Source organism: Erpetoichthys calabaricus, chromosome 6, assembly GCF_900747795.2.
Source record: "Erpetoichthys calabaricus chromosome 6, fErpCal1.3, whole genome shotgun sequence".
Taxonomy (NCBI): domain Eukaryota; kingdom Metazoa; phylum Chordata; class Cladistia; order Polypteriformes; family Polypteridae; genus Erpetoichthys; species Erpetoichthys calabaricus.
The window spans coordinates 43,825,024-43,850,032 of record NC_041399.2 but is presented as its reverse complement, the minus strand read 5'-3'; the positions used below and the strand labels follow the sequence as shown (position 1 = coordinate 43,850,032).

General features: G+C 37.6%; 1 protein-coding gene across 1 annotated transcript in view; it reads right to left on the bottom strand.

The window, feature by feature from the left end:
- Nucleotides 1-25,009, bottom strand: part of LOC114653043 (lipoxygenase homology domain-containing protein 1-like) — a 394,200-nt gene that overhangs the window by 359,223 nt on the left and 9,968 nt on the right. Inside the window, 2 exon segments of the mRNA XM_051929357.1 lie at nt 16,008-16,179; nt 22,717-23,368. Of these exon segments, the coding sequence (XP_051785317.1) occupies nt 16,008-16,179; nt 22,717-23,355 (811 nt within the window). The 5' untranslated portion in view covers nt 23,356-23,368.

Below are 25,009 nucleotides of genomic sequence, written 5' to 3'. Positions count from 1 at the left end.
GACAGGGTTAGGTGTCCTCTGCCACACGTGCCTCAGAACTGTGGCTGAAAAGGGAGAAGCTGTTTGCATCAGTACCCCCTTTCATCCGTAGGTGGCACTACTTACCTCAAGTGAGCCCTTAAGATTCCCCCTATGTGTGATGCGTGACATGAGATATAAAAAGTACTTACTTGCTTGCATATAACTATATAAATCTTCCCCCTTGAGATAGCTAATTGAACTTCAATAGAAACTCAGTGTTCTTCCCTCTATAAAAGTGAATAACTAAATGTAAATCCTTAAGAAATAAAAACTCAGTGATATTCTAGGAGTTCTCTTCACTTGTTTTCTTCATTAATAGGGAGTAATAAGTAGGACGATCTTAGAATGGCAATGAAAGCGAAGGCCCATTTCTTTGTATAATGTAAGGAAAGTTCTTTGATCATCTGATGTTTAAAATATTGCACTTTATCTTTACATATAATGTTCACTACTCTTCAGCCTTACATTTCTAAGCAAAGTTAGGAAAGAAGGAAAAATAATTGGATATGCATTGTGTGAGTTAAGACTTAAGCTTTATCTAGCCCAACTGTGTAAGCTGTTTACCAAGGAATTAGAAAGGAATTATTTAGTTTCATGACTCCGCAGTGTCCTACATTTGGTGACCTACTCAGCAAAGCAGGTTATTGTAAAAGATAAGTTTATAATTTAAATTTAAATTTAGAGGCATTACAAATGTTATTTACAGGACATCTGTTTCTTTGAGCCTTATGGACATTTAAATTCAGTGGACATTATTTACTGGAGTTTTGTAAAAGTTTACAGTGTTTTTAATAAACAAATTGGAAACTGCAATTATATTTTTACATTATATTGTTTTTCTCCCAACCTTCAGTGTTCATAATATCACAAAGTTTATGGGCTTAAATAGTGTTGTTTCTCAGTTGGACCAGGGGTTGGCACTGTCATCTGAACCTTTCTCCTCCTGTCCCTCTGCAGACCAGCCGAAGACTGAGCCCCTCAATGACGTCACCTCCTGTCCACCCGCTGATAACGACACTTCTGGCATCCTTTGATGATATCACTTTTGGTATCCAGAACCCACCTACAGACAACATCACTTCCTGTTCTGGATTTCCTGATCCTGATCTTCCTGTTTCAGCTGTATTTATAGATCAGACTCATCCTGTTAGCTCAGTTCTGGTTTGGACTCAGATCTGTAAACATTTGTTTCTTTTTTTCATACCAATTTTCAAGAATACAGGGTGGGCATCCCAAAACTTTTTTGTTGTCTACTGCCCTATCTTTTGGCAAAAAATATTATCTGTCTATTTTAGTTTTTTAATACAAAACATACAAGAACTTACTCTACTGTAGAAGATACATTTAACAAAAAGTACAGTAGCTTACGCCTATAGGTGCACCCAAACGCTAAGAACGTTTAACCACGCTCGCATTAGAAAAACGTGCAATTCTTTAAAGTTAACACTCTCACCTCCCAAATTCCTTTATCACCTAATGTTCAAAAGAATGTATGTGCAGTGTGTGTCATGTTCTTGTTTTTTATTATGCTATGAGAATCCTAGTTATATAAATAATTTTGTAATACCAAACTTTATTTATTTTTGGATACAACTTTTAATATTTTATTGTATATCGATACCCTAGGCCTTCTAGAATGGTCAAAATGTGCACCACATTATTCTAATATATACTGAACATTAAGTTTTTCATGTACTCATGTTGTGCATTTTTATGCAGATTTTTGTATTTATTACCAGTCTAATCTCACAAAAATTCCAAACTCCACTTGTCTGATTTTGGAGTTTTTATGTTTATATTGTGCTGTTTTTTAATTATTTATTTTTTAAAATTTATCTCTCAACACCATTTTTTTGCATGTTAAAGGAATTTTTTTACCAAAAATGCTATTTTGTGTTTGTTACTTACTACTAAGTTTGTTGTGGTGACCAAGAAAACATTTTTAATCTCATATTTCATACAAAATGGAGAGGGAAAAGTATATGATATAACAAAAGATAATAGTGACAAATGATGCACAATAATCTATATATATAAAATCCCTGTGTGCGTCCAGGTGTCCGTGTGTGGGTGTCTTCTGATGAAGTGCACATGCGCAGGGCACGGTGCGATGCGCGATATTACTGTCAGAGAAAGTTAGAGGCGTTTTACGGAAATACAAACCAGTATTACTGCGAGAGGAAATTAAAGGTACACAATACAGTGACGCATATTACAGCCACATACAAGCCAGTATTACTGTCAGAGGAGATTAAAGGCATATTACAGACGCGCACGCCTGTATTACCGCCAGAGAAAATTAAAGGTATATTACGGACGTACAAGCCAGCGGACGTACAAGACGGTATCCTTCAATAAGGGCGTGCACAAAAAGGCGAGCCTCAAAAGGGCGACCTCAATTGGGTGCAGCGAATAAAGGCGCGCGTAAATAAAGATCTGCTCCATTGTTGCTCTTCACATATTCCAGAGCCATTTGAACTAAATTATCTACAAACGCCTTTATTCGCCGCGTTCAATTGAGGTCACCCTCATTGAATAGAGCCGTACAAGACAGTATTACTGTCACAGAAAATTAAAGACACACAATACACGGCGGCAGCCCACGAAGAACGGTCAGCTCAGCAAGTAAACATCAACAAAAGAAAGGCTGAAAGAAAGAAAAATACGACCAACAAAAAGAATGAGGTCAAAGTCCCTTGCCATTTAATATAAACTGTTCCTACTAATGTTTATGCACTACTGTTCTAGTGCCCGTTATTGTAACGGGCTAAATGACTAGTGATAATAATAATTCATTAAATTTATATAGCGCTTTTCTCAGTACTCAAAATGCTATCCACAATGGCAAGGAATGTGGAAAAAAAATCTCACATTACTCACATTTCATAATTCAGATGTCAGTTATCCAGCTGTATGCTCAAAACATGCAAAATGCACGCTTTTTTGATCATTTGAAATTTTTAGTTCCAGAATACTCTGTGCACATCAAAAAGTATTTCACCGCATATTCAAGCATTTCAATCCGTATTGTACTATATTTATAATTTGTATCTGACAAACAGAATTTGATTTGATTTGCTTTGAAACTAAGGCCCCCTGGGAGTCACTTTTTGAATTGAAGACCCACCTGTCCTCCTCGTTCATTGGTCAAGAGTCCAGTCTTCAATTTAAAAAGTCAGACCCATGAGGCTTTAGTTTCCCATTAATGATGTGTGCTGATTGTTCCAAAGTATGAGATAAGCTGCCCAAATTCAGGGTTGAAAAGTTTGTAGAAGTGTACCCAAAGCTGGGGTTGCTGCCAAAGGGGATTCTACAAAGTACTGAATTAAGGATCTGAATGCTTAAATAAATGAGAAATTTCAGTTTTATAATAAATTTGAAAAAAACATGTTTTAACTTTGTCATTACGGGTTACTAAGTATAGATTGATGGGTAAAAATGTATCCACTTAAAATTAAATCTACTAGACAGTAAAATTTGCAAAAAGTGAAGGGGTCAGAATGCTTTCAGAATCCACTGTATGTATTGAAATTTTCTGGTCTTTCATTTCTAAACCAAGGTCATCTGTAGGAGTTCCAATAACTGCTATGGAGGAAACTCTATCAAATCTTTTAGTTTTGTAGTAATAAAATGTTAATAAGCATCTACAGTCAAGTCCATATTTATTTGAACAGTGGCACTATTTTCATAATTTTGGCTCTGTGCGCCACCACAATGGATTTGAAATGAGGCAATTATTAAGTGTAGGCTTTCAGATTTAATTTAAGGAGTTTACCAACATTATTGTATAAGCCGTTTAGAAATGATAGCCATTTTTATGCATGGTCCCCCTATTTTACAGTCAATGACTTACTGAAGTCTTGAACCCATGACCATCTCCAAATGCTGGGTTTCCATTCTAGTGATACTTTGCCAAGCCTTTACTGTAGCTGTCTTCATTTGCTTCTTGTTCATTGGACTTTCTCCTATCAGTTTTGTCTTCAGCAAGTGAAATGCATGTCCACTTGTGTTGAGGTCAGTTGATTGACTTGGCCTTTGAAGAATCTTTCACTACTTTACATAGCAAAGCACTTGGTTTGCTTACACAGGATTTTTTGGCTCATTGTTCATCTGTACTTAGATGTGTTGTCCTATCAGTTTTGCAGCATTTGGTTGAATGTGAGCAGATGGTATAGACCTACAGTATATACTTCAGAATTCATCCTGATACTTCTGCCAGCAGTAATATCATCAATAAACACTAGTGACTGACTTCCATTTGCTGCCATGCATGCCCATGCCATAAAACTGCCTCTATCACGAGCAGTTTCTTCTATTCTCCATGCTCCTCTCTTTCCAACATTCTGCTGTATATATATATATTGATCTTAGTTTTCATTGTCCAAAGAAAATTGTTTCATAACTAAACAGGGTTTTACAAATGTTTTCTGGCAAAATCAAATCTGTCCTTCCAGAGGATTACCTGTGGCTTGCACCTTGTAGTAAACCTTCTGTCTTTACTTTCATGAAGTCTTCTCTTGATTGAAAACTTTGGCAATGATAGGTCTACCTCCCAGAGAGTGTTCTTGGTGTGGCTACATGTTGTGAAGGGGTTCTTCTTCACCAAGGACAGAATTCTGCAAACATCCAGCATAGTTGTCTTTTGTGGTTGTTCAGACCTCTTGGTGTTGCTCAGTTCACCAGTGTGTTCCTTCTTTTTAAGAATGTACCAAATGGTTGATTTGACCACTTCTCGTGTTTCTGCTATCTCTCTGAAGAGTTTGTTTTCTTGTCTCAGCCTAACGATGGACTGTTTTTACTTGCATGGGCAGCTCTTTGGACCTCATATTGAGGGCTCAAAATGACAGCTGCCAAATGCAAATTCCACACTTGGAATCAATAACAGACCTTTTACATGCTTAATAGTTAATTAAATAATGAGGCAACTGCTCCCACCTGGCTACGGAACAGCTTGTCAGTCACATGTCCAAATACTTTTGAGCCCCTGAAAACAGGGGAACCATGTGTAAAAATGGCTGTCATTCCTAAATGGCTCATATGATATTTTTGTTAAACCCCTAAAATTAAAGCTGAAAATCAACGCTTCTATCAAATAATGATTGCTTAATTTCAAATCCATAGTTGTGGCATACAGAGCCAACATTTTGAAAATTGTGTCACTGTCTAAAAATACTTATGGACCTGACTGTAATTCTATATTAGTAATATACAGTATTTGTTGATGATATTAATGAACCTTTAAAATAAAGAAAGTATGAAACTTTATTCCTTTCTATATTTCTGTATTTCAGTGTATTTTGAATTTGAATATAGCAAATCAGTTCATAGTGCTCTTTTTGAAAAATACTATAAAAACTATCTCTGAATAATTTGTAAAATGTGAATAATACTTGTGAAGGTCTGTTTTAAAGAAACTTTTTTTAATACAAACCAAATATTACATTGTATTTTACATGCAAATTCATACTTACATCAATTACTTTCATCAGTTCCTTTGAAATTTTTAATCAATAACATTGACCAGTTCTCTGGTTGAAAGTTTTACAGAACAAAGTTTTTCTCTTGATGTCTTTATTTTTTCGCTCTTGTAAAGACTATTTAATTCCCTGACATAAATTTGGTTAATGAAGGATTGCTATTCTCTTGCAAAAACAATTCAATTATATAAAAATATACAGCAATTTTCTATGGAAGTAAAAAAACATTTTCCATGAATCCGCTGATATTCTAAATCTCCTTTCCCATTGCATTGTCATGAAAAGCCAGATTGTCCAGATTGCAACAGGAAAAAGAGGGGTTTGTTTTATTTTTTTTTTAAATATTTATTTTTGAAGATCCAATAATTTTAAGATAAAGGTTTTCATTTTCTAAAAAATAATTTCAATTATCAGGGTTTCTCTCACTATTTTTTATTTTTAAGTCTTTGTTTAATCCTCTCGACCTCATGTTTAATATTTTCAAGTTCATGTTTTTTTACAATTTCATTTATCAAGCAGTCCCAGCTCCTTTCATTCAACTGCCTACTCATCTCTTTACCATCCATTATCAAAAGCCGGCTTTCCAAGTCTTGTGCTTTATGCAGCCTGGCTAAGGAACGCATGGTCCACACATGCTCTGGATCTGATGATTTCTTATAAACATATCCTCTTGTTTCCTCACTGAAGGCCTCAACAGTGGCAGTAAGTATTGGGCAGTGTTGACCACAGATAATATGCAGCTTATCCAAAGAGTCTTGTTCTTTCACTTCTAAACTATTAGATGTTTGTCTTCCAGAAGGTTTTGAACTGACAGGACATTCTAGAGAATCAGTGCCTTTTTCAGGGTGGACCTTGTTATCAGGTACCTTAAATTCCACAGAAGCAAATGAAGGTAAACTGCCACTCTTCTGCATACATTTCGTTGTACCCTCCGTACTCCCCATAGTTACTGGTCTCACCTGTTCACAACATTTTTTTCTTCTTGCTCCACCTGAAGAATCACTGTTGAGAAGGCCTCTTTTACTTTTTATGCTGGTGTGGTCATCTACAAAAGGCTCTGAATCGCTAGCATGTGGCATAGTAAAGTAACTGCACTTTTCTTCCACAGGTTTGGCCATTTCTTCAATCTCTGAGGATGATATTGCAGTAAGTGTGGGAATCTGCTGTCCATAATGATAATATGGAGCATCCTCACTTGTATTATCTAAAGCTGTCTCGGCTGATGTTGTTTCAATGTTATCATACATCCCTAATTTTTCTGGAGGGGAGTTTCTAATTAAATGATTTTCTTTCAATAGCCATCTCCCTTTGTCAATAAGAACACCATCATCCAAATCCTTTTCGGCAATGTTATCACTAACAATTTGGCTTTCGTCCGTTTGTTTGGCAATTTCTTTGTTAATGGAGGATGATGGACTGCCATTGGCATTTTCCATGGCTCTGTCAGGGGTTGCACTTGCTGTTTTTCGGTCTACCTGACAACTTGGACTAGTTCGAGTATGGGGCCTACCATAAGTGGAGGCTTTGAAACTTGCCTCCGCCTTGCCATACAGCCTTTCAATAGTTTTCCTTACAAAACCTTTAGAAACTGGTGCCCTTGCAATGTCCTCTTCTCCACTTTCTGTTGTAATTTCATATGAAGCTTGTGATCGGTAGGCACTACCTGCACTATCTGAGCTGACAGGTCTACAATCAGACAGGTCTGTCGTGGGCGGGCTTGGTAATCTCTTTTTATGATAATATGACTCCACTTTACTTTGAGCCAAAAACTTTTCTTTTATGGATTTGATGCTAATTCCATCAATTTCTTTTTTAGCACAAACTTTAGATTTGTAGCTGAAAGTTAAGGATGAAGAAGATGAAAGACTGCCAGCAGACTCTAAGCCTTTGTCATTAGATTTCATTGAAGCAAACATAACGCCGGGAGGCTGAGCCTCATCTTTTGCTTCTGCAATAATGTCAGTAGAGGCCGGCTCATTTACATTCTCCGTCACATCCATGTCACACAGATAGCCTTCAGAAAGTTCTTTGGTTGTTTCTTTTGTCTCATTCATGACATGAACACTTTCAATGACATTTTCTGAGTTTGTTATTGGATTGTCAAACTGGGACTGTTCCTTCATGTTGTCTGCTTCTTCTAAATTACTATACGTGATTTCTTCAGTGATATCTTCATTCGGCAAGACTGAAAGTTCACTTATAAGACTGTCTAATCCTTGTATGTTATCTTTCTTTTCGTCTATCTCTGTAGCTTCATGTGTGCTTACATGCTGTTCCACAGCATGAAATATTTCATAGTCCACAATATTTGCCTGGTTTTCATGAGATTTGCAAATACCTTCAATTATTTCATGCATATCGAAATTGTGTTCAATCCTACTATCAGCAATTTCTGACTTAGATACACTGAAATTGTGGGACTTTAAAGAGGAACTGTCAGCAGGGTGTTCAAGTTTTCCATGGCTATCCTTCCAGCATGCCAACAACTTTTGTAAGTCAGTAAGACTGGACTTCAGTTCATTGACTTCTTCAATGCTTTTCTTAAACGACTCCATGTGCCTCAGGGTCTGAGCACATATATCACTGACCAAGGGTTCCTTAGTATTTAATATACAAAGCTCATCCTTCACAGTGATTGCAGATAACAGAGCCAGAAAAACCTTTGAGGGAATGTTAAATCCAGAAGCACTATCACAAGAAAAATCTGGAAGACTATAGGACTTTTCTAAGGAGGAAGGATGTCTGTTACAAGGCATACATCTGTGCATTTCGATTGAAGATGGCAGTGCCTTAAATGCATGTTTAGTTTTAAGTTGTCCTTCAAAGTCAGACACATTTAGTGAAATATCAGCCAGATCAGTCTGAATAGCAGCTTCTGCCTTCTGTCTTTTGCTTATACACACCTTGTGCTGTTTTTTATTAGTGCAACAAGCATTTTTCATAAGAATACATTCTTCCGGTTCTTCTAAGACTTTTTCCATTGTAGGAATGAGATCATTCCTTTTTATGTGATCGTTCTTGCAGTACAGCCGTATATCCACAACATGATCCTTTATTTCTTGAATATGTCCCGATACTTCATTTTCATTCTGGAATTCTTTATAATAACTGTGAATTTCTGGGGATTCTGAATCCACATTTTGTAGCCAGGTTTCTACGTAGTTGCTGGATAATGGGGGTGAAGAACATTTAATTGAAAGTCCTGCTGCAGTGTCACTTCTATTACTCTCAACAGATTCATCTGTTTTGTAATCTGTATCCAGTGAGCTCAGCAAAATATTTTTATCCTCTTTAGATTTCTTCTGTTTCATAGTTTTTGATGCATTTGACTGTATTGGTGGCAAAACATTTTTTCTATTTGCAGTTATATTAATAGCTTTATTAATTTGCTGGCAATGGTCTTGGTCGAGGCTTCCCTGTTCTTGTTGAACACTTGATTCGTCCTCTGTGTCTGTTTTAATTTGCTTCTCAGATTCTGTCCCCACATAACTTCCTTTATTACCAATTGTATTGGATTCTTCCGGAGTGTTTGATGAGGAAGACTTATTTCTTATTTTTTTTTCAGAAATTTTATTCCTTTTCTTTCGATTACCATTCTTACTGGTTATTTGAGCATCATGTTTTTTAAATTCATCAGCACCCTGGTTTGAATGTAACGCATCACAACTTGATTCACATGATTTTGTTGAGTCTTCATCTTTGCTCAAAGTATTCTCGGTTGCTTTCGTCACAACATTTTCTGACTCCAACTGAATATTTTTGGAAACTTTTGGCTTTGTTGCTTTCTTTTTTTTCTTTCTCACAGAAACAGGAGATCGACAGTTAGGACAGAGGGGATCAGAAGCTGGAGTGATATCAGTTTGTTCTTGCATTTCACAAGACATGCTTTCTTTAGCAGCAGCATTAGATACCATACTTTCATCCAGCAAGTTTGGGTTTAGTGCTACTGAATTCCCATCTTGACTTACAGCGGATAAATCCATGCTACTCATGAAGTCAGAAGAGAAAGGATGATGATGATTCTCTTGTTGTTTTAGCAATGCAGAAGTTGTATTTGGTCTCTTACTTAGTAATTCATTATCTAACTGAATCGGCACATGCTCTGAAGATACTGGCCGGTTACATTTCTTTTGTTCCTCTGTAACGCACATCTGATTTGCAAAAAAATTATCAAAGCAATTTTCTTGCTCAACTATTCGCATAAATGATTCAGTTATTTCATCCATATTTCTGTGTAAGGTTAGTACCTCTGCTACACCCACAGCCTTAAAGTCGGAACGTATCCCATTGTTGTTGAGTTCAGTGTTCTGAACAGGCAAGGTGCTCGAGTGACTCACCAGACAATATTCTCCTTTCCTATCACCAGTTTCCATTTCTTCTACATATGAATATGTTCCAACTACATTCTGCTGAATTTCTGTTTCCGAAATAGACTTTATCCTTTCAAAAGATGCATGTTTAGTTCGTGTTCTTTGGGGTCCTGGTGTTGGAGCTCTTTTTTTTACACTCTTGTAGTTTCTATTAACAACGTTAACATCATTATGAGAATGCAGATCTGGCCATGTTTCATCCTGGTGATTCTCTTTACACACCTTGCAGGTATTGTGTGCGACATCATTGCCTTCTGATGAGAAACCATTCTGCTCTTTTGTGTGGCAATTTTCCAAATACATTACTCTGTTTTTGTCTTTAGATAAAATAATGTTTGAATCCGGTGAGCCAACCTCAGACTGGACATTTTTCAATTCGTTGGTAGCACTGCGTCGACTGAGTGTTGTGGTCCATTGTATGGTCTCCTCTTCCTTTATTTTCAGTCGTACTTTCATCTCCACTGTCATGCTGCCATCTTGGTTTACACGCACAGACTTTACTATATCATCATCAGGTGGCATTAGAGGAATGTCTTCCCCTAAACAGGTGCAGGTGTCTAGTGAACTCATTGGATTATCAGAAATATTATATAAGCTACCACCAAGAGAATTATTGATCTCATTCAACAAATACTTTTCGGAAGACAAAGAGAACCTTCTAGACCGTGTACTGGAGAATGACTTTTTTTTCACTGGTGGAAATTTCAAGCAATGAAAGGAAGAAAATTATAGATGTGAAGATAAAATGTGTTGTCAAAATGAATATTTAAGGTGAGAGCCAAAGTCCATGAAGGAAGGCAGTAAAAAGAAGGAAAGAAAAGAAGAGACATTTTAGATAGAGCTTAATTGAAACAAGAAAACAATTTGAATTTAGCACAATGCTACTTTCACATAAAAGAATATTTATTATTTGCAGAATAAACAAAAACATGTCCTTGACAGTTAAGGTGCCAGAGTGATTCATAAGGCAATGTTCTCCTTTCCTATCACCAGTTTGACTGACCCAAAAATGTGACATTTAGCCATTTTGTATTACTAAGAGGGGCAGAGATGGACCTACAGTAAATGTTTTAGGATGTGGCAAGCCTGTTGCATTTTAGCAATGAAATAAAATAATCAAGGTTACATCTCTGGAAGTACTCCTGGCTAACAATGCACACAAAGCTTTAATATGTCCTAGGCTGGCCATCCACATCCCCTGGAATACATTAATTGTGATATTGCTTTCAGTTAACTTAACAATTTGTCTTGGAATTTCCCTACACAAAATAAAAACAAAAAACACGGAGCGAGACAATCCTGCTGCTGGTCACTACGAGCAGTGAGCTTTATAAAAAAAAAATAAGTTTCCTTTTTGGGAAATCATCTCTATACTGTATATATAAAATCCAATGTCTGTCTGTCTGTATGTCTGTCCGCTTTTCACAAGAGAACTACTTAATGGATTTAGATCGGGCATATTTCTATAATTTGCTTGCACATTCCAGTTGATTTTGTGACCTTGCTTATCACGCTAAGTATGATAGTTCGCTTGAGGTACCGATTTATTTGTGTGAATCCAAAAGAGACGCAGCGAGCCAAGGGGAGGGGGCGGGGCCTCCTCACTCACGTTCCAGCCTCAGGGGCGTATTTCACATCTGCTTAGCTAGCGAATGAGAGAACTACTTAACGAATTTAGATCGGGCTTTTTTCTAGAATTTGCTTGAACATTCTGGTTGATTTTGCAACTTCTCTCATTGCGCTAAGAATCATAGTTCGGTTGTAGGAGCGATATATTCACTCTAATCCAAGACAGATGCTGCGGGTTTGGGATGCATGATGTCAGGAGTAGGGAACCGGACAGGGCCCTCCTCGCTGTCCTGTTTCACTTCTATGCGAGCAAAGCCATGGGGGACGGCTAGTATTATATAAAATCTGAATTGTGAAAGAAGCTTTAGGAAGCAATAGTCCTTTTTTTCTACCCAAAAATCTCTGCATGAACTATGAAGCAACAACCCATAAAATCATCATTTTGTTATCCCAGGGTTACTCCTATCTTAATTTATAATTTAACTAATCTGATTACCATTATTATTGTCATTGTTAAATATATCAAAATATTGTTGAGTGTGGCTTCCTGTGATTCTGACCAAGAAAAAGAGGACATACTGGATATTGCATAAAGAAATGGATGAACGGCTATATCATTTCAAAATGGTTCCAGTGTCATTTTCAAATGTATATGTTATGGAGAAGCAGCTTGTATTGTTTTGAACCTGGCCCATTTGCACAAACATTATTTTTTCTCTTAGCATGGACTTTCTCTGCATTGCCTTCCATATTCTTAAAATATCTTTGTTAGATTAAAGATTATAAGTAGTGTTAACTAAAATGATTCATGCAAAAAATTGTAGCTAAATTCAATGTTTTGCTTGACAAAAACATGAGCAAAATAAATTTTGTTATGCTTCCAGCAATATGAAGAAATGCATTTTGTTCTTGTCTATGGTTTCATGCATTAATTCTGCATGTGTGTGCCTGTTACTAAGCAAAAATCAATAGTAGTGTGATAGACAGCACTTTATTTGTTACTAGGGGGAAATCTGGCTTTTTATAAAACCTCCATAAATAAATATCGCTCATAACAAAGAAATATTATTGTATTATGACAGACAACAAACCCCCTCTCCATGACTAAAACGAAATTAAACTAAGAAGAAAAAAACTTCTGATTTGGCTACAGATAAAAAGAGCCATCACCGTGAGATGTTATGCAGGCGTATTGCCATTCGTATAAAGGAGCGTGTTCAAGAGTGTTTTTCGACAAACTCCTGCTGATTGATTTGTTAGCTGAATATGCTCAAGGCTAGTGTATCAGAGTGAGGATGCACAGCAATGTCCTTAATGGCCACCAGTTTTATCTTCATTCTGTCCTACACCAATTCTTCTAGGGGGCTGAGAATGTGTCTTGTTGCTGAGCCTTCCTTTTTAATCTTGTTAATTAAGTGGTCTACTCTTAAAGTAATATTAATGGCCCAGCACACCACAGTGTAGAAAATCACATTGGCTATGACTGAGTTGTAGAAGATGTATAGCATGTCATTACCCACATTAAACGAGCACTGTTTCCTAATAAAAAGGAGTTTGCTCTTCCCTTTCTTGTATAGTTCCTCTGTGTTACAAGACAGTCCAGCTTGTTATTGATGTGGTCCTCCAAGTACTTGTAGCAATGCACTGTGTCCATATCCATTCCCTGTATAGTGATCAGGCATAGTAGCTTTTTGGTGTGATGAGAGTCAATAACTAATTCCTTGGTTTTGCTGATGCTAAGTTACAGACAATTCTTTCTGCACCAAGAAACACTTGACTGCTGTAATTGGTCTCATCTGCCTTATCAATGAACCCCATTAGCGTAGAATCATCTGAGAACTTCTGCAATTGACATGGCCTGGTTTTATATTTATAGTCTGAGGTGTACAGGGTGAAGAGAAAAGGAGACAACAACAACAGCAATTTATTTCTTGTTTAGCCCAAAATCACACAAAGAGTGCTGCAATGGGCTTTAACAGGCCCTGTTTCTTGACACCCCCCAGCTTTGACTTGCTAAGAAGACAAGATAAAACTCCCAAAAAATTAACCTTGGAAGAAAATGGAATGGAAGAAATCTTGGGAATGGTAATTCAGAGACAGACCCCTTTTCAGGTAGATTGGGTATGCAAAGGGCTTGAAAAAATGGGGTAAATAAAACGCAAAAAAGAACACAAGTAATCCTCTTCACAAAGCTACATGGCCAATCTATCATTGCCACCTCAGAATACAACACAACAGTCCAATAGTAATAGTACAATCTACAAAGCAAAATGCAAGAATAGAATATGACTCATTAAATACAGAACTATCACATATGAAGATACAGATTTGTTCAGGGTCCTGGAGACCTCGGCCAACAAGCTGTATCCCCTCAACTGGCCATTCCACAGCTGATTCAGTACTAGGCCGGCCATTTTGATGGAGGGACCCTTCTAGCCGATGATTCCTGTACTCCTCTATCTAAATAGGAATGTTCCTTGTGGTGCTCAACTGTTCCTCACAATCATATCAGTGGCACAGTCCTTGAGTCTCACAAACTGTGGTCTACCCAACAAATAGTCCATTATCAAGGACATCATGGGGTCATCCACCCAAATATTCCTGGGCTTAACACTTAACAGGGATGACTGGATGATACTGAAGGTTTTAGGAACCAAAATTCCTTTTTTTCTACCCAAAACTGCAAAACTAATCACAAGTCATAATACATTTTCCATCATAAAGGTAGATTCATTTGGACTAGGGCTGAAAGCAGTTTAACCTTTTTTTTCAGAGAAACATCTGGGCCGTATGATCAGACAAGTACACTGGTATTCACAACATCTCTAGCCATGCCAATTGACTAGGACTAACATTGCAATGGGTGGCTATGTCCTAAAATTGTTTATGGAGCATAGGGAGAAAATTCTCTTTGCGTCATACAATAATGGAAAGCTTGTGGGAGAAACACAGGTAACTGATGCAAGAGACCCCCTTTCCAGCTAATCGTACTATATACAGTAGTGTGTATGGCATACTGCAAACCCTCAATGGTATGTGCATAAATTGGGAATTGCCTGGCACTTTAATAAAGCGAAAGATTATCTTAATTTCTTGAGTTGCACCATGGTCCGCTAGGGGGAGTTCTAGAAAGAGTAGTATAGAAACTCCCAAGACTATTCCTGACCCCATTAGTAGGTAGTGTCTGGATTTAGAAGCCCCTTTTGATCAAACAGTGGCTAAGACAATGACTTAGGGTCACCAGGATAAGTATAGGAAAAAAAATAAGCTGGTAGGCATCCACTCTTCCTAGTATATATGCTGGTGGACAGAAAAGCAGCCCAGTCTTAGGGTCAGACAACAGAACTAACAAAATTAAAAATCATGGATAAACATTTTTCACTAGCCACACTTAATTAACGTGCCTGGTGCTGTGTTTTTGTGTGCCATAATTTGTAAGGACAAGCCCACATTTGCAGTATGGTTATATGTGTATTCTCTTCTTTTATTAATTTTTTCCTTTTGGCTCCTAGAACCTCTATTATTCTGTTGTAATAGTTTTGTTATTATAAATAAAAACTCTTTTTATTGCTTTTGTGGTCTATGTTGATTTTATTTGACTTCAAGGATGGCTTGAGAGTGTCTCTTCATCTAAACCCTGTTGTGCTTATGTCTGTTTTTGATAGGACCAACTCCAGTTCTTTCATAGTCCCCTTTTCTCTAAATAAGCACTTTTTAACTCTGTTGTTCCATAGATATGGCTATCTAAGGTTCAGTCCAAACTTGGTCTCTGTCTGTGTGTAGTTTGCCTGTTGTCTTCATACTTGCATGAATTTACTTTGGACACTCTGGACATTTCTCCACATATAACATAGGGTTTCATGTTAAATTTATTAATCACACTATCTCCATGTTCATGCATTTCTGGACTGCTATAAACCGCATTTCCCTTATGTGTGTGTCTCTTATGTGGGAGGCTGGGTAGAATTTGGTCTAAGAGGCCACATGGAAAGGAACTATATATGTAAAATGCATTATTATTAGTATTAATATTATGTTTCATAGGTGCTATATAAGAAGAGGAGATGCAACTGGTCAGCATACTGCATCGGTCTGTGAGAAAGACTGCAGATGTAAGGGTGTCACCACTTAATCCACTGCCCGGAGACTTTTTTCTCCTTATCAGCTATATTTCTTTTAGATACCCAAAAATCTTCTCCTACACTAATGAAATATTTAAAGATTAGAAAAATACAGCCTTACTATTTAGCATTTATTATATTTGTATTTTTAAAGGGCAAGTGTTATAAAGACTTTTATTTACTTTTTAAAAATAAACTTCATTAAATTGCTCATCACAGTTTTTGTATGACTGAAAAAAGTGAACAAATGGTCAAACAAATCTCAGAGGAATTGTTCATCAGTCCATTTCTAACCTGCTTGTCCAGTATGGGGCACTGGCGCCTACTTCAGTAGCACTGGATACAAGGAGGTGGACAGTCCTGGGTGGACTGCCAGTCTATTGCAAGACAAATGAAAAATACATACACTGTATATATCTTTTGTTAATATTTTGCACCAAGGTACTTACGGTTCCTTTGTTGTGGTTTGTTTCCTTGCTTTGGCTGAACTCGATTGGAGATTCCTGGCAGTCGAGCGGTTAAACTTTGAGACTGTGGGTCATATCTCCCTTGCTTAAATGGCTCCCGTCCAACTGCTACAACAATTCCAGAGCACAGAATCAATGCCTGAAGACCGTCAATCTGTAAAAGAAAAACAAGATGGATTATAACACTGACAGTGATAAGGCAATGGATGATCACAGCTAGTATTCCATTTTCTCATATGAAGATGTTAATTGAACTCCATTCGATGGACGCTGTAGATACAGTCATCATAGATGAATATTTACTTCTTCATTATTTGTTGTTTCTTCAGTACTTCTTTCTTTTTCTGTACTAAGTATTGTTTTCTGCATTAGTAGTATACCCTCAAGAACTAATGCTAAGGCCACTGCTCCTTTTAAAATACATAAACAATCTTGATAAAAGTATTAAAGAACAATTGGCCAAGATAGCAGGTGATACTAGAATGATAGATTACTTAGACTTAGCCTAATGTTTATAGATGAACCAGGAGAAAATACAGGCTTGAGCATGTATGTGGAACATAAACTGAAATGTTCGTAAATGTCAAGTATTACACATGGAAAGTGTAACTGTTAATTTTGAACACACAATGGGTTTTTTGAAACTTGAAGGTATAACTTTTTAAATTATTTTTTTTATTTATGTAGCAGGTACCTTTATCCACGCCAACGTACAAAGTTATAATACATACCAGAATGATTAAATAAGTGCAAGGATCAGAAGCAACAGAGAACAAGATACAAAACTGAGTACTACTACTGTATAGTTATAACTGTAATTAGATTAAGACAAAAATCATTATCCTAAACTCTTGATTAGTACAACAGCAGCAATCGTGTAGAGCAGTGGTCCCCAACCTTTTTGACAGCAAGGACCACTTTATTAGATGCAAATTTTTCCACGGAACGGTGGGGGGGGGGGGGGGAAGGGGGGTTAATGGGGCAGGGGGGGGGCGGTTGGGGGGGTTTTGGGGGTTTGCAGTTTTGTACACAATTTACATTACATTTCTATTATTATTAAGTTATTAAGCAGTTCGCATACGTTTGCAACCCGAGATTTTTCTTCTTTTTTTGCATATAACAAATACATATGCTTTGCATTTGCCATTCCAACAGATTGCACATCACAAACATTAACACTGCTATCTTTTTCTCGCGTCTGCCGTTTCTGTAGGAGGGTGACAATGAGTTAAATTCCAATGGATGTTTTTCAAATGTTGACGAGCAATAAGAAAAAGATATCACAGAAAACAAAAACAGCAAAAAAAAAAAAAAAAAAAACTACGAGGAAAGTTCGAAGAAAGAGATTTTTTTTTACAATGTTTCTGTTTGGGGATCTTTGTGCAAACGTGCACAACTGAGCTGTGACCACAGATCTAACTGCTCTGTGGATGATTCATTCAAGCATTTCAAAGTCACTTTGTTTTAATGAAAGTATCTGCTGAATGTACTTCGTAGTAATGCGATTTCTATAGACTCGTGTCATATGGGGAAACTGTCAGGACCATAACAATACATTGTTGTAATAGTCTCTCACCTCGGTCTCTCTCCTCTCTCTACACCGCTGCAAAGCCCCGCCCGCCAAGCGTTCTGAAAAGTCTGAGCGAGTCTCCGTTGCCGGCAGTTCTCTCGCGGCCCGACTGTCAGACAGCTGCGGCCCGATGGTGGGCCGTGGACCAGGGGTTAGGGACCCCTGGTGTAGAACAGGCCCAAAATATTAAATGAGAACGTGCATTCTCAACAGATGCCTAAACACAAGTAAACTGGGTGCAGTTCAAATAGTCAAAGGGAGATAACTGCGCAGCTTTGGAGCAAGAATGGAAAAGAATTGTCTAGACTTGGCACATCTGGCAAGAGGCGGGAGCAGGAAGCAGACAGTAAGAGGCAGAATGGAGACTTTTTGAAAGGACATATGGAGAGGCCAAAGACTGGAGATATTGAGGAGCAGGACCATTCAGGGAACCCTAAGTCAAGACAAACGTTTGGAACTAGATCCTTGCAGTAAAAGGAAGCCAGTGACGAGACTGAAGCACATGAGGACAATACTAGAAGTAAAATGAGGACAGAGAGCACCACTCGAGCAGCTGCATTCTGGAAGAACTAGACAGTTCAGATGGCAGTTGAAGGAAACTCTTCCAGGAGAAAGTTGCAGTAGTCCAGCTAAGAGAAAACTAGTGCCTGAGCACAGAATTCCATGGCATAATTACTGAGTGTCACACACGTCCGCAAAGGGGACACCTTCATGACTCTGATAGGTAAGCGATACCACTACAGGAAGAGAGGGAGCTCTGTCGCTAACCACCTTGTCTTTCCCTCCACAGCTCCGAAGGACCACAATTGGAGGAGACAAGACCATGCCCTTTATTACTATTGAGCCCCATCTCTACGGAGCCAGATATATATATATATATAAAGAGCTGCCTGATAAAAGTTGGGGTCTCTTGTTTTGGACCAATACCAAGGCAAGCCATAGAGTGAGAGTGCTACAAAAATGCACTTCACGGAATGCATTGCTATAGAACTGTTAACAGCAGTGGCCAAATATTTTTTGTACCATTTAAACTTATTTAAGCTTGGGGTACTATTTTGGGCCCCTAGCCTTTGAACCTGCATCCATTCTTCATTCTACAAAGGTTTATGGTGATGAACATTCATCCAGGATGAGATGGCAGAGACACAGCTGGAGATCTGGGCTGAAACCTGTAGGCTGTAAGAGGGAAACGAGAGGAAGATCTGTGCATCATCAGCACAGAGGTGGTAGGAGAAGCCCTGAAAAGAAATTACATTGCCTAAGGAATGAATGTAGAGAGAAAAGAGAACTGGACCCAACACTGCTCCTTGAGGTACAGCTTGTTATGATTTGGTTTCTTTTTAAATTGTATTAAGACATTCTGTTTCTAGCCACATTGCTATGCAGAACAACTGGAGGTCACAACCCACCAGGCACTTCCTGATTATCCAAAATTGGATAAAAATACTTCACATGTGGTGTGCTTTGCATTATGCTTCTTTTGACTTCTCACTTTAGTTTTCTTGACTATGCTATTTGTTTTCTGACTGGGCTTTGGTAAAAGATAGGTCCTAATGTTTGGTTACAAACTTTCGCTCAGTTTAGACTTACATATCACCTTCAGATCTCTACTTAAAAATAATTGTACCTTTACTACTAAAGGCATAACAAAACTAATAAGAAGGACATAGAAGTTGTAGTGGACTGTTCAACTTGCTACATACATAAATTGTACAGAAGCAACCAAGAAGACTAATGGGATGTTAAGTTAAATACAAGTGGACTACAAGTTAAGGGAGGTTCAACCTAAACTATACAACACAGTTGTGAGACCCCATCTTGGAATACTGACTGCAGTTTCGGTATCCATGTTACAAAAAAGACATCCGTAGCAGCACTAGAGGAAGTCTAGAGAGCAATTAGCCCAGATCAAGACTGCAGGATATAAATTATGAAGAAAGACTTAAGGGGTTGAACTTTCTTAGTTTAATTATAGTGCTGAGAAGATGATATGACTGAAGCACTTAAAATTATGACATGGAACTATTAATGTGGATCCCAGGTCTTCACCGAAACACACAGGGACACAGGTGGGAATTACTAAAAGGTAAATTTTACACAGATGATAGAAATGTTTTCTTCACGCAGAGAATCACAGGCACATGGAATACATTGTCAAGTAATGTGGCAGACTTTAATGTGTTGGTTTTTATTTATTTTTTTATTATTTCAGTGTTATTTTTGAAGAAATTAGGTGAACAGAACTGATGACAGTTGCTGGAGTGAGCAACTGTTCTCATTAAAATTATTCTAATGTCTTGTTAGGTAGTTCACGCTGACATATGAGCAGAACTAAAGTGTAGAGAATCTGAAAGGGAAGAATGAAAGTACCCATTTATATTAAAGTTGTATTGTAAAGAATAGATAAATTGAGTGAATACTGCTTAAACTTAGTGCCTCATGAAGCCCATATTATAGGTCTGAATGCTACACCCAGTCATCATATTCTCCCCATGTCCACATAAATGTTCCTTTGGGTATTTTTGTTTCCCTTCCTCATCTCCAAGAGTTGTGTGGTATACTAATTGACGACTCCAGCCTGTGAGTGTGAGTATGGGTATGTAAGTGATCAGGTCATGCAATGAAATGGCATAGAGTGTCCCAAGACTCAGTTAGAATATACATGTTAAAAAACGATCTCTAGTTGGAGAGGAAGTGAGAGAAGGGAAGGACAGTAATAGTCATGCTGCCTCACTAAGAGAGGGCCGGACCGAATGTTGTGTTGAAGGTCTGTGGTGTGTCTGTACTCTTGTCAGCTGAGTCATGCAGCTGATAAGAAAGGGTGTGAAAGCTAGAGATGGTCCAAGGTGGAAGGATCAAGACATGGCAACATCCAGTGAAAGGCCAGATGTCTAGGAATCCGTGGCAACATATAGCAGTAGCAGTTTGGATCTGCATGGTGCACTGGGGATGGGACAGGCTGTGATACTGAAGTCTTCCATTGTCCCGATGAGGACAAAGCGAGAATGTAAAGGATGACATGTCATGTTTACCTCGCCACCATTTGGGATTTTAGCTTTATTCATGTGGATTATTCATCTGCACCCCAGAGGCACTGATTGATTTTATGGCATGGGATTTAGTGGATTATTTATTGAGCTTATTTATTTGACTGCCCTGTTTTGCACTTTTGATTCTCTGTTTTAAAATAACATCGGTACATGACTATAGATGTCCCAGATAAAGATGCCATGGCTATGGACACCTGGGGCATCACATTGTCATTTACGCCTTTCCTTCTTTTGTCCCTTAGATCCAAGAACCACATACTGAAGGACATCTGACATTTCTGCTGCTCATCAAATGGAGGTCCTGGCTTTTCTGCCTTGGAAGCTTTTTGAGAACCATCTTGTCGGAAGTGGCTGGTCATTTTGGATCTACGTCTGAATGGGATGTTTCTGATTCAATCATGTGTTGATTTATTATATTCCTTTTATTCTTTTCTTTGGCAAAAAAACCTACCATTAAACACAGTTTACCCTGTGATGCCAAAACTCCTTATGTCTTAGGTGGATGTACGATATTTGTTTTCATATGGCTAATATATACAGAATCTAAGTGATAAGATTGTGGGTGTCTCTGTGAAATGGCATAAAGTAATTTAGCTTAAAACATATTAAATTACTCAAAAGGCCATGCAAGATTCACCAAATAGTAAAAACATCAAAAACTATATTAACATCATTTTCGTTGGTAAAAATCTGAAGACCGTTCTGTTAAGACTGTGTTATCATTATATTCTGACCATCTTTTTCCAAATCGACCTTTTTCACTTAAGGTTGTGGAGGACCTGAGCCCAGGACATTACCTTCATCGTAAGGCACACTTACATTCAATCTCACGCATACTATACAAGACCAACAATGGTTTGGTGGACTCATGCATCTGCAAACTGGGAAGGAGCAGCATTGATCACTACAGTCATTATGCATTCTGTTATCTCTTGTATATTAGTAGATTTATTAACAAATGCAATCCCAAAAAATTGGGACAATATAGGAAATGCTAATAAAAACAAAAAAGAAAGATCTGTAAATTTACTTTGACTTGTATTCAAATGCATACTGCATAAAGACAAGGACTTTCATGTTTTAAGCAGCTGCATTGTTTTTTGAAGATATATTTATTCTCAAATTGATGACTTCAACATGTTCAGGATAGTTTAGGATTAATAATGAGTTGAATATCAAAGTAATATTAAATACAGTAGGTACTGAGGCAATCATGTTATGGTGTAAGCCTCCGAAAAAGGCCTAGTCCTTCAAGAGCAAGGATGGGTTGAGGTTTGCCAATTTGTCAACAGATGTCTTGGTGAATAATCTAGAACTTTGTGAAAACTTTTCCCCAACACAAAACAGTAAGATTGGGGTCATGTCACCTTCTACAATGCACAATATAATTAAAAGATTCAAGCGATCTGATCAAATCACAGCATGTAATGGGCAAAGCCAAAAATCTCTTCTGATGTGCATGATCTCCGATTCCTCAGACAAGACTGTCTTTAAAACTGTCATGTGTCTGTAAGGAATGTCAATGGCATGGACTTAGAAGTACTTTGCTAAGCTTTTGTCAGAAAACATCATTCACTTTTCTACATCTACAGGTATGGTATGATCACATCGGTATGACTGTAAGTAAATTTAATGGTTTTTATGCTAATAACATTCAGGAGATTTGGCGTGAATATTTTTTTCCACTGCTATGGCAGACATTTTAAGAAGCAAAACAGTAATAAAGAGTACATAGGTACAACTTATTTCACTTGACTTATTTGTCATAGAGCCATACTGAAATGTATTATTTCTCTCTTAGAATAGCCACATCAAAATCAAAGACAACATGGTAAATTAAAGTGGTAAAATCATAAATGTTTTCATAAGCTACATTTACTCTGATTTTTAAAAAATTTTTCATTATTTCATATGAAAAAAAAGGCAGACTTCAGTGTTCTGCCATACACATACCTGTAGATGATTAATCTTTAAGATGTTTCACCAGGTTGTTATGTCTCAACTAACTATTAGCTGTTGTGGTAAGAAATGTGATGGCCTCCTTGTTGAGAAACTCATCATTAGTACTTACCCGTCTTCCGTCGGCCGAATACAGCTTCAACACTGGAATCTGCATCACTTCAGACACGTGATCGAGCAGCGCTTCGAAACTCTGAGTGGTTTTCCTTTGCAGCATAATAGTGTGCTTAATCCCCGCATCCCCATTTTTGAATACCACAAGTTTCCGGGGAGTACGTATCACCACAGAGTTATCCCTGCGAATTGTCCGAAACTGATTTTGTTTTGCTATCTGCATGGCATGTCGCCGGGCACTGACTGGCCTAGTTGTATGCCATGGTAGAGGTTTTCTGCTGGCCTCCTCCAGGTTAATGGGCTTTACTTTCTTTTGATCAGAGCAAATATATGACTTTCCATCTTCCAGCTCTTCGATGCTGCTAATTCCATGAATTCCTTGAGGGGTGGTTATATTCCTCACCCCAAACGGTAAAGGGACTCTCTTTGACAGGCTGTCTAGGAGAGCATCTAATGTTTTATAAGTGCGGTTGTTAATCACGGTCCTAAAACCCTTGAACTGGGGATCACCGCTCTTATAAAAACAGACACGTTTAGATGTAATTGGATCTGTGACTTGAGGGTGCCGAGATGACATGGTTAATCCACTTTCAGAAGAATGAGGCTGCAGAGAGTTGCTTGGAGGTGATGAACTCATTTCTGTTTGCTACCTAGATAGAGAAGAAATAACACACTGTAATTAGATAATAACTATGCTACCTGCAATTAATTTGCAAAACATCACTTTTTCAAGCTTCCTGGTAATTTACATAATTTGCTGCCATCCATGTGAACAACTTAAAAAAAAGATAAACCACAAGTGGCTCATTTCTCACTGAACGAACTATGCAAACAATAATTTTTACTTAGAAAGATGTGCACAATATATAATTATAAAGTTGCTCTAATTTCTGCAGCTGTGGTGGAATCGTAATTTGAGAGGGTACAATTAGGAATTGTTTTAAACAGTATATGTACCTTTTCCTTAACAGGTTATAAATCTTAATACAGAAAACCTTTTCAAATAGAGAGGAGGGTTTTTTTCTTTCTTTTACCTTTGATAAATACTGTACACTTTTAGATCTGTTCAGTCCAGTTTTGTGTCACAGAACAAGAGGAAATGGTGACTTGGGCACCAGTCCACCTCATGATACACCCATACACACACTCTGTGCCAATTTAGAATCGCCAATCCAATTAACAGGCAAGTCTATGGGATGAGGGGTAATTACTTATTATTAGCCATGAAGGTTTTATTCTGTGTTATAAAGTTTTTAATAGGTTCTATTACTTTTACTTTTTTGCAAAAAAAAAAAAAACTTCCATCGATATATCAAATTTTAGTACACTTTTTGATGTAATTTTTTTTTTTTGTTCTTTATTTTGCCTTATACAATTTCTTGTATTAGGAATTTGGTAGTTTTTGCATACCCCTTGGGGTCAGAGTTGCAGGGCCAGCCATTGTACAGTGCCCCCTGGAGCAATTACAGGTTAAGGGCCTTGCTCAAGGGCCCAGCAGAGTAGGATCTCTTTTGGCAGTGACGGGGATTCCAACCGGCAACCTTTGGGATACCAGCACAGATCCTTAGCCTCAGAGCCACCACTCCGCCCTATTATAGAAGTATGTAGAGGCACTATGGCCTGTTTTGGGAAGTCTATATCTCCCAGTTTTAGTTCAACCTCAAATATTCTCATCTTCCACTAGACAAACTTCTTGCACATTTCATACTTTTGAAAATACATAGCAATACATTTTTTTATTGACAGCACAGAGTATTTGGTATGATTCTACCTGCTCACCAACTCAAAATGGAGAAAAACCTCAAAAATCAAAATCAAAACCTGCACTCCCACATGTATTGGCTTCACCACTGCTAAGCAGCCAGATTCAAAGATGGAGGCTTATGGCCTTCACAGGCCCAATATATTTTGCTATTTATTTATATTTTTTCTGCTTGCCCCTTGTTCGTTTGGAGCATTTTGGCATTCCAGTTGCAGGTTTTTAAGGTTTTATATTATGATTCTTTCATTAGTGTTTTCAGTTAAAACTTACTTTTATTTTTGCTCGTTTATTTCTACTTATCTACCCATTATGGTTGTCTCTGTCTTGTGTTCCTGTAAGTAGGGTCGCTCCTGTATTTCTTTAGCATGGTTTTGGAGGTCATGACCTCTGTCCAATTATCCTGCAGGCTTAAAAGTCACTCAGAAAGTTCAATTTCCTATCTGGACAAATAAGATATTTTCAAACATTTTCCTTATTTGAGTTTTACAATTTGTGGTTCTAATTATCCAGAATCTCTTCTGTCCCAGCA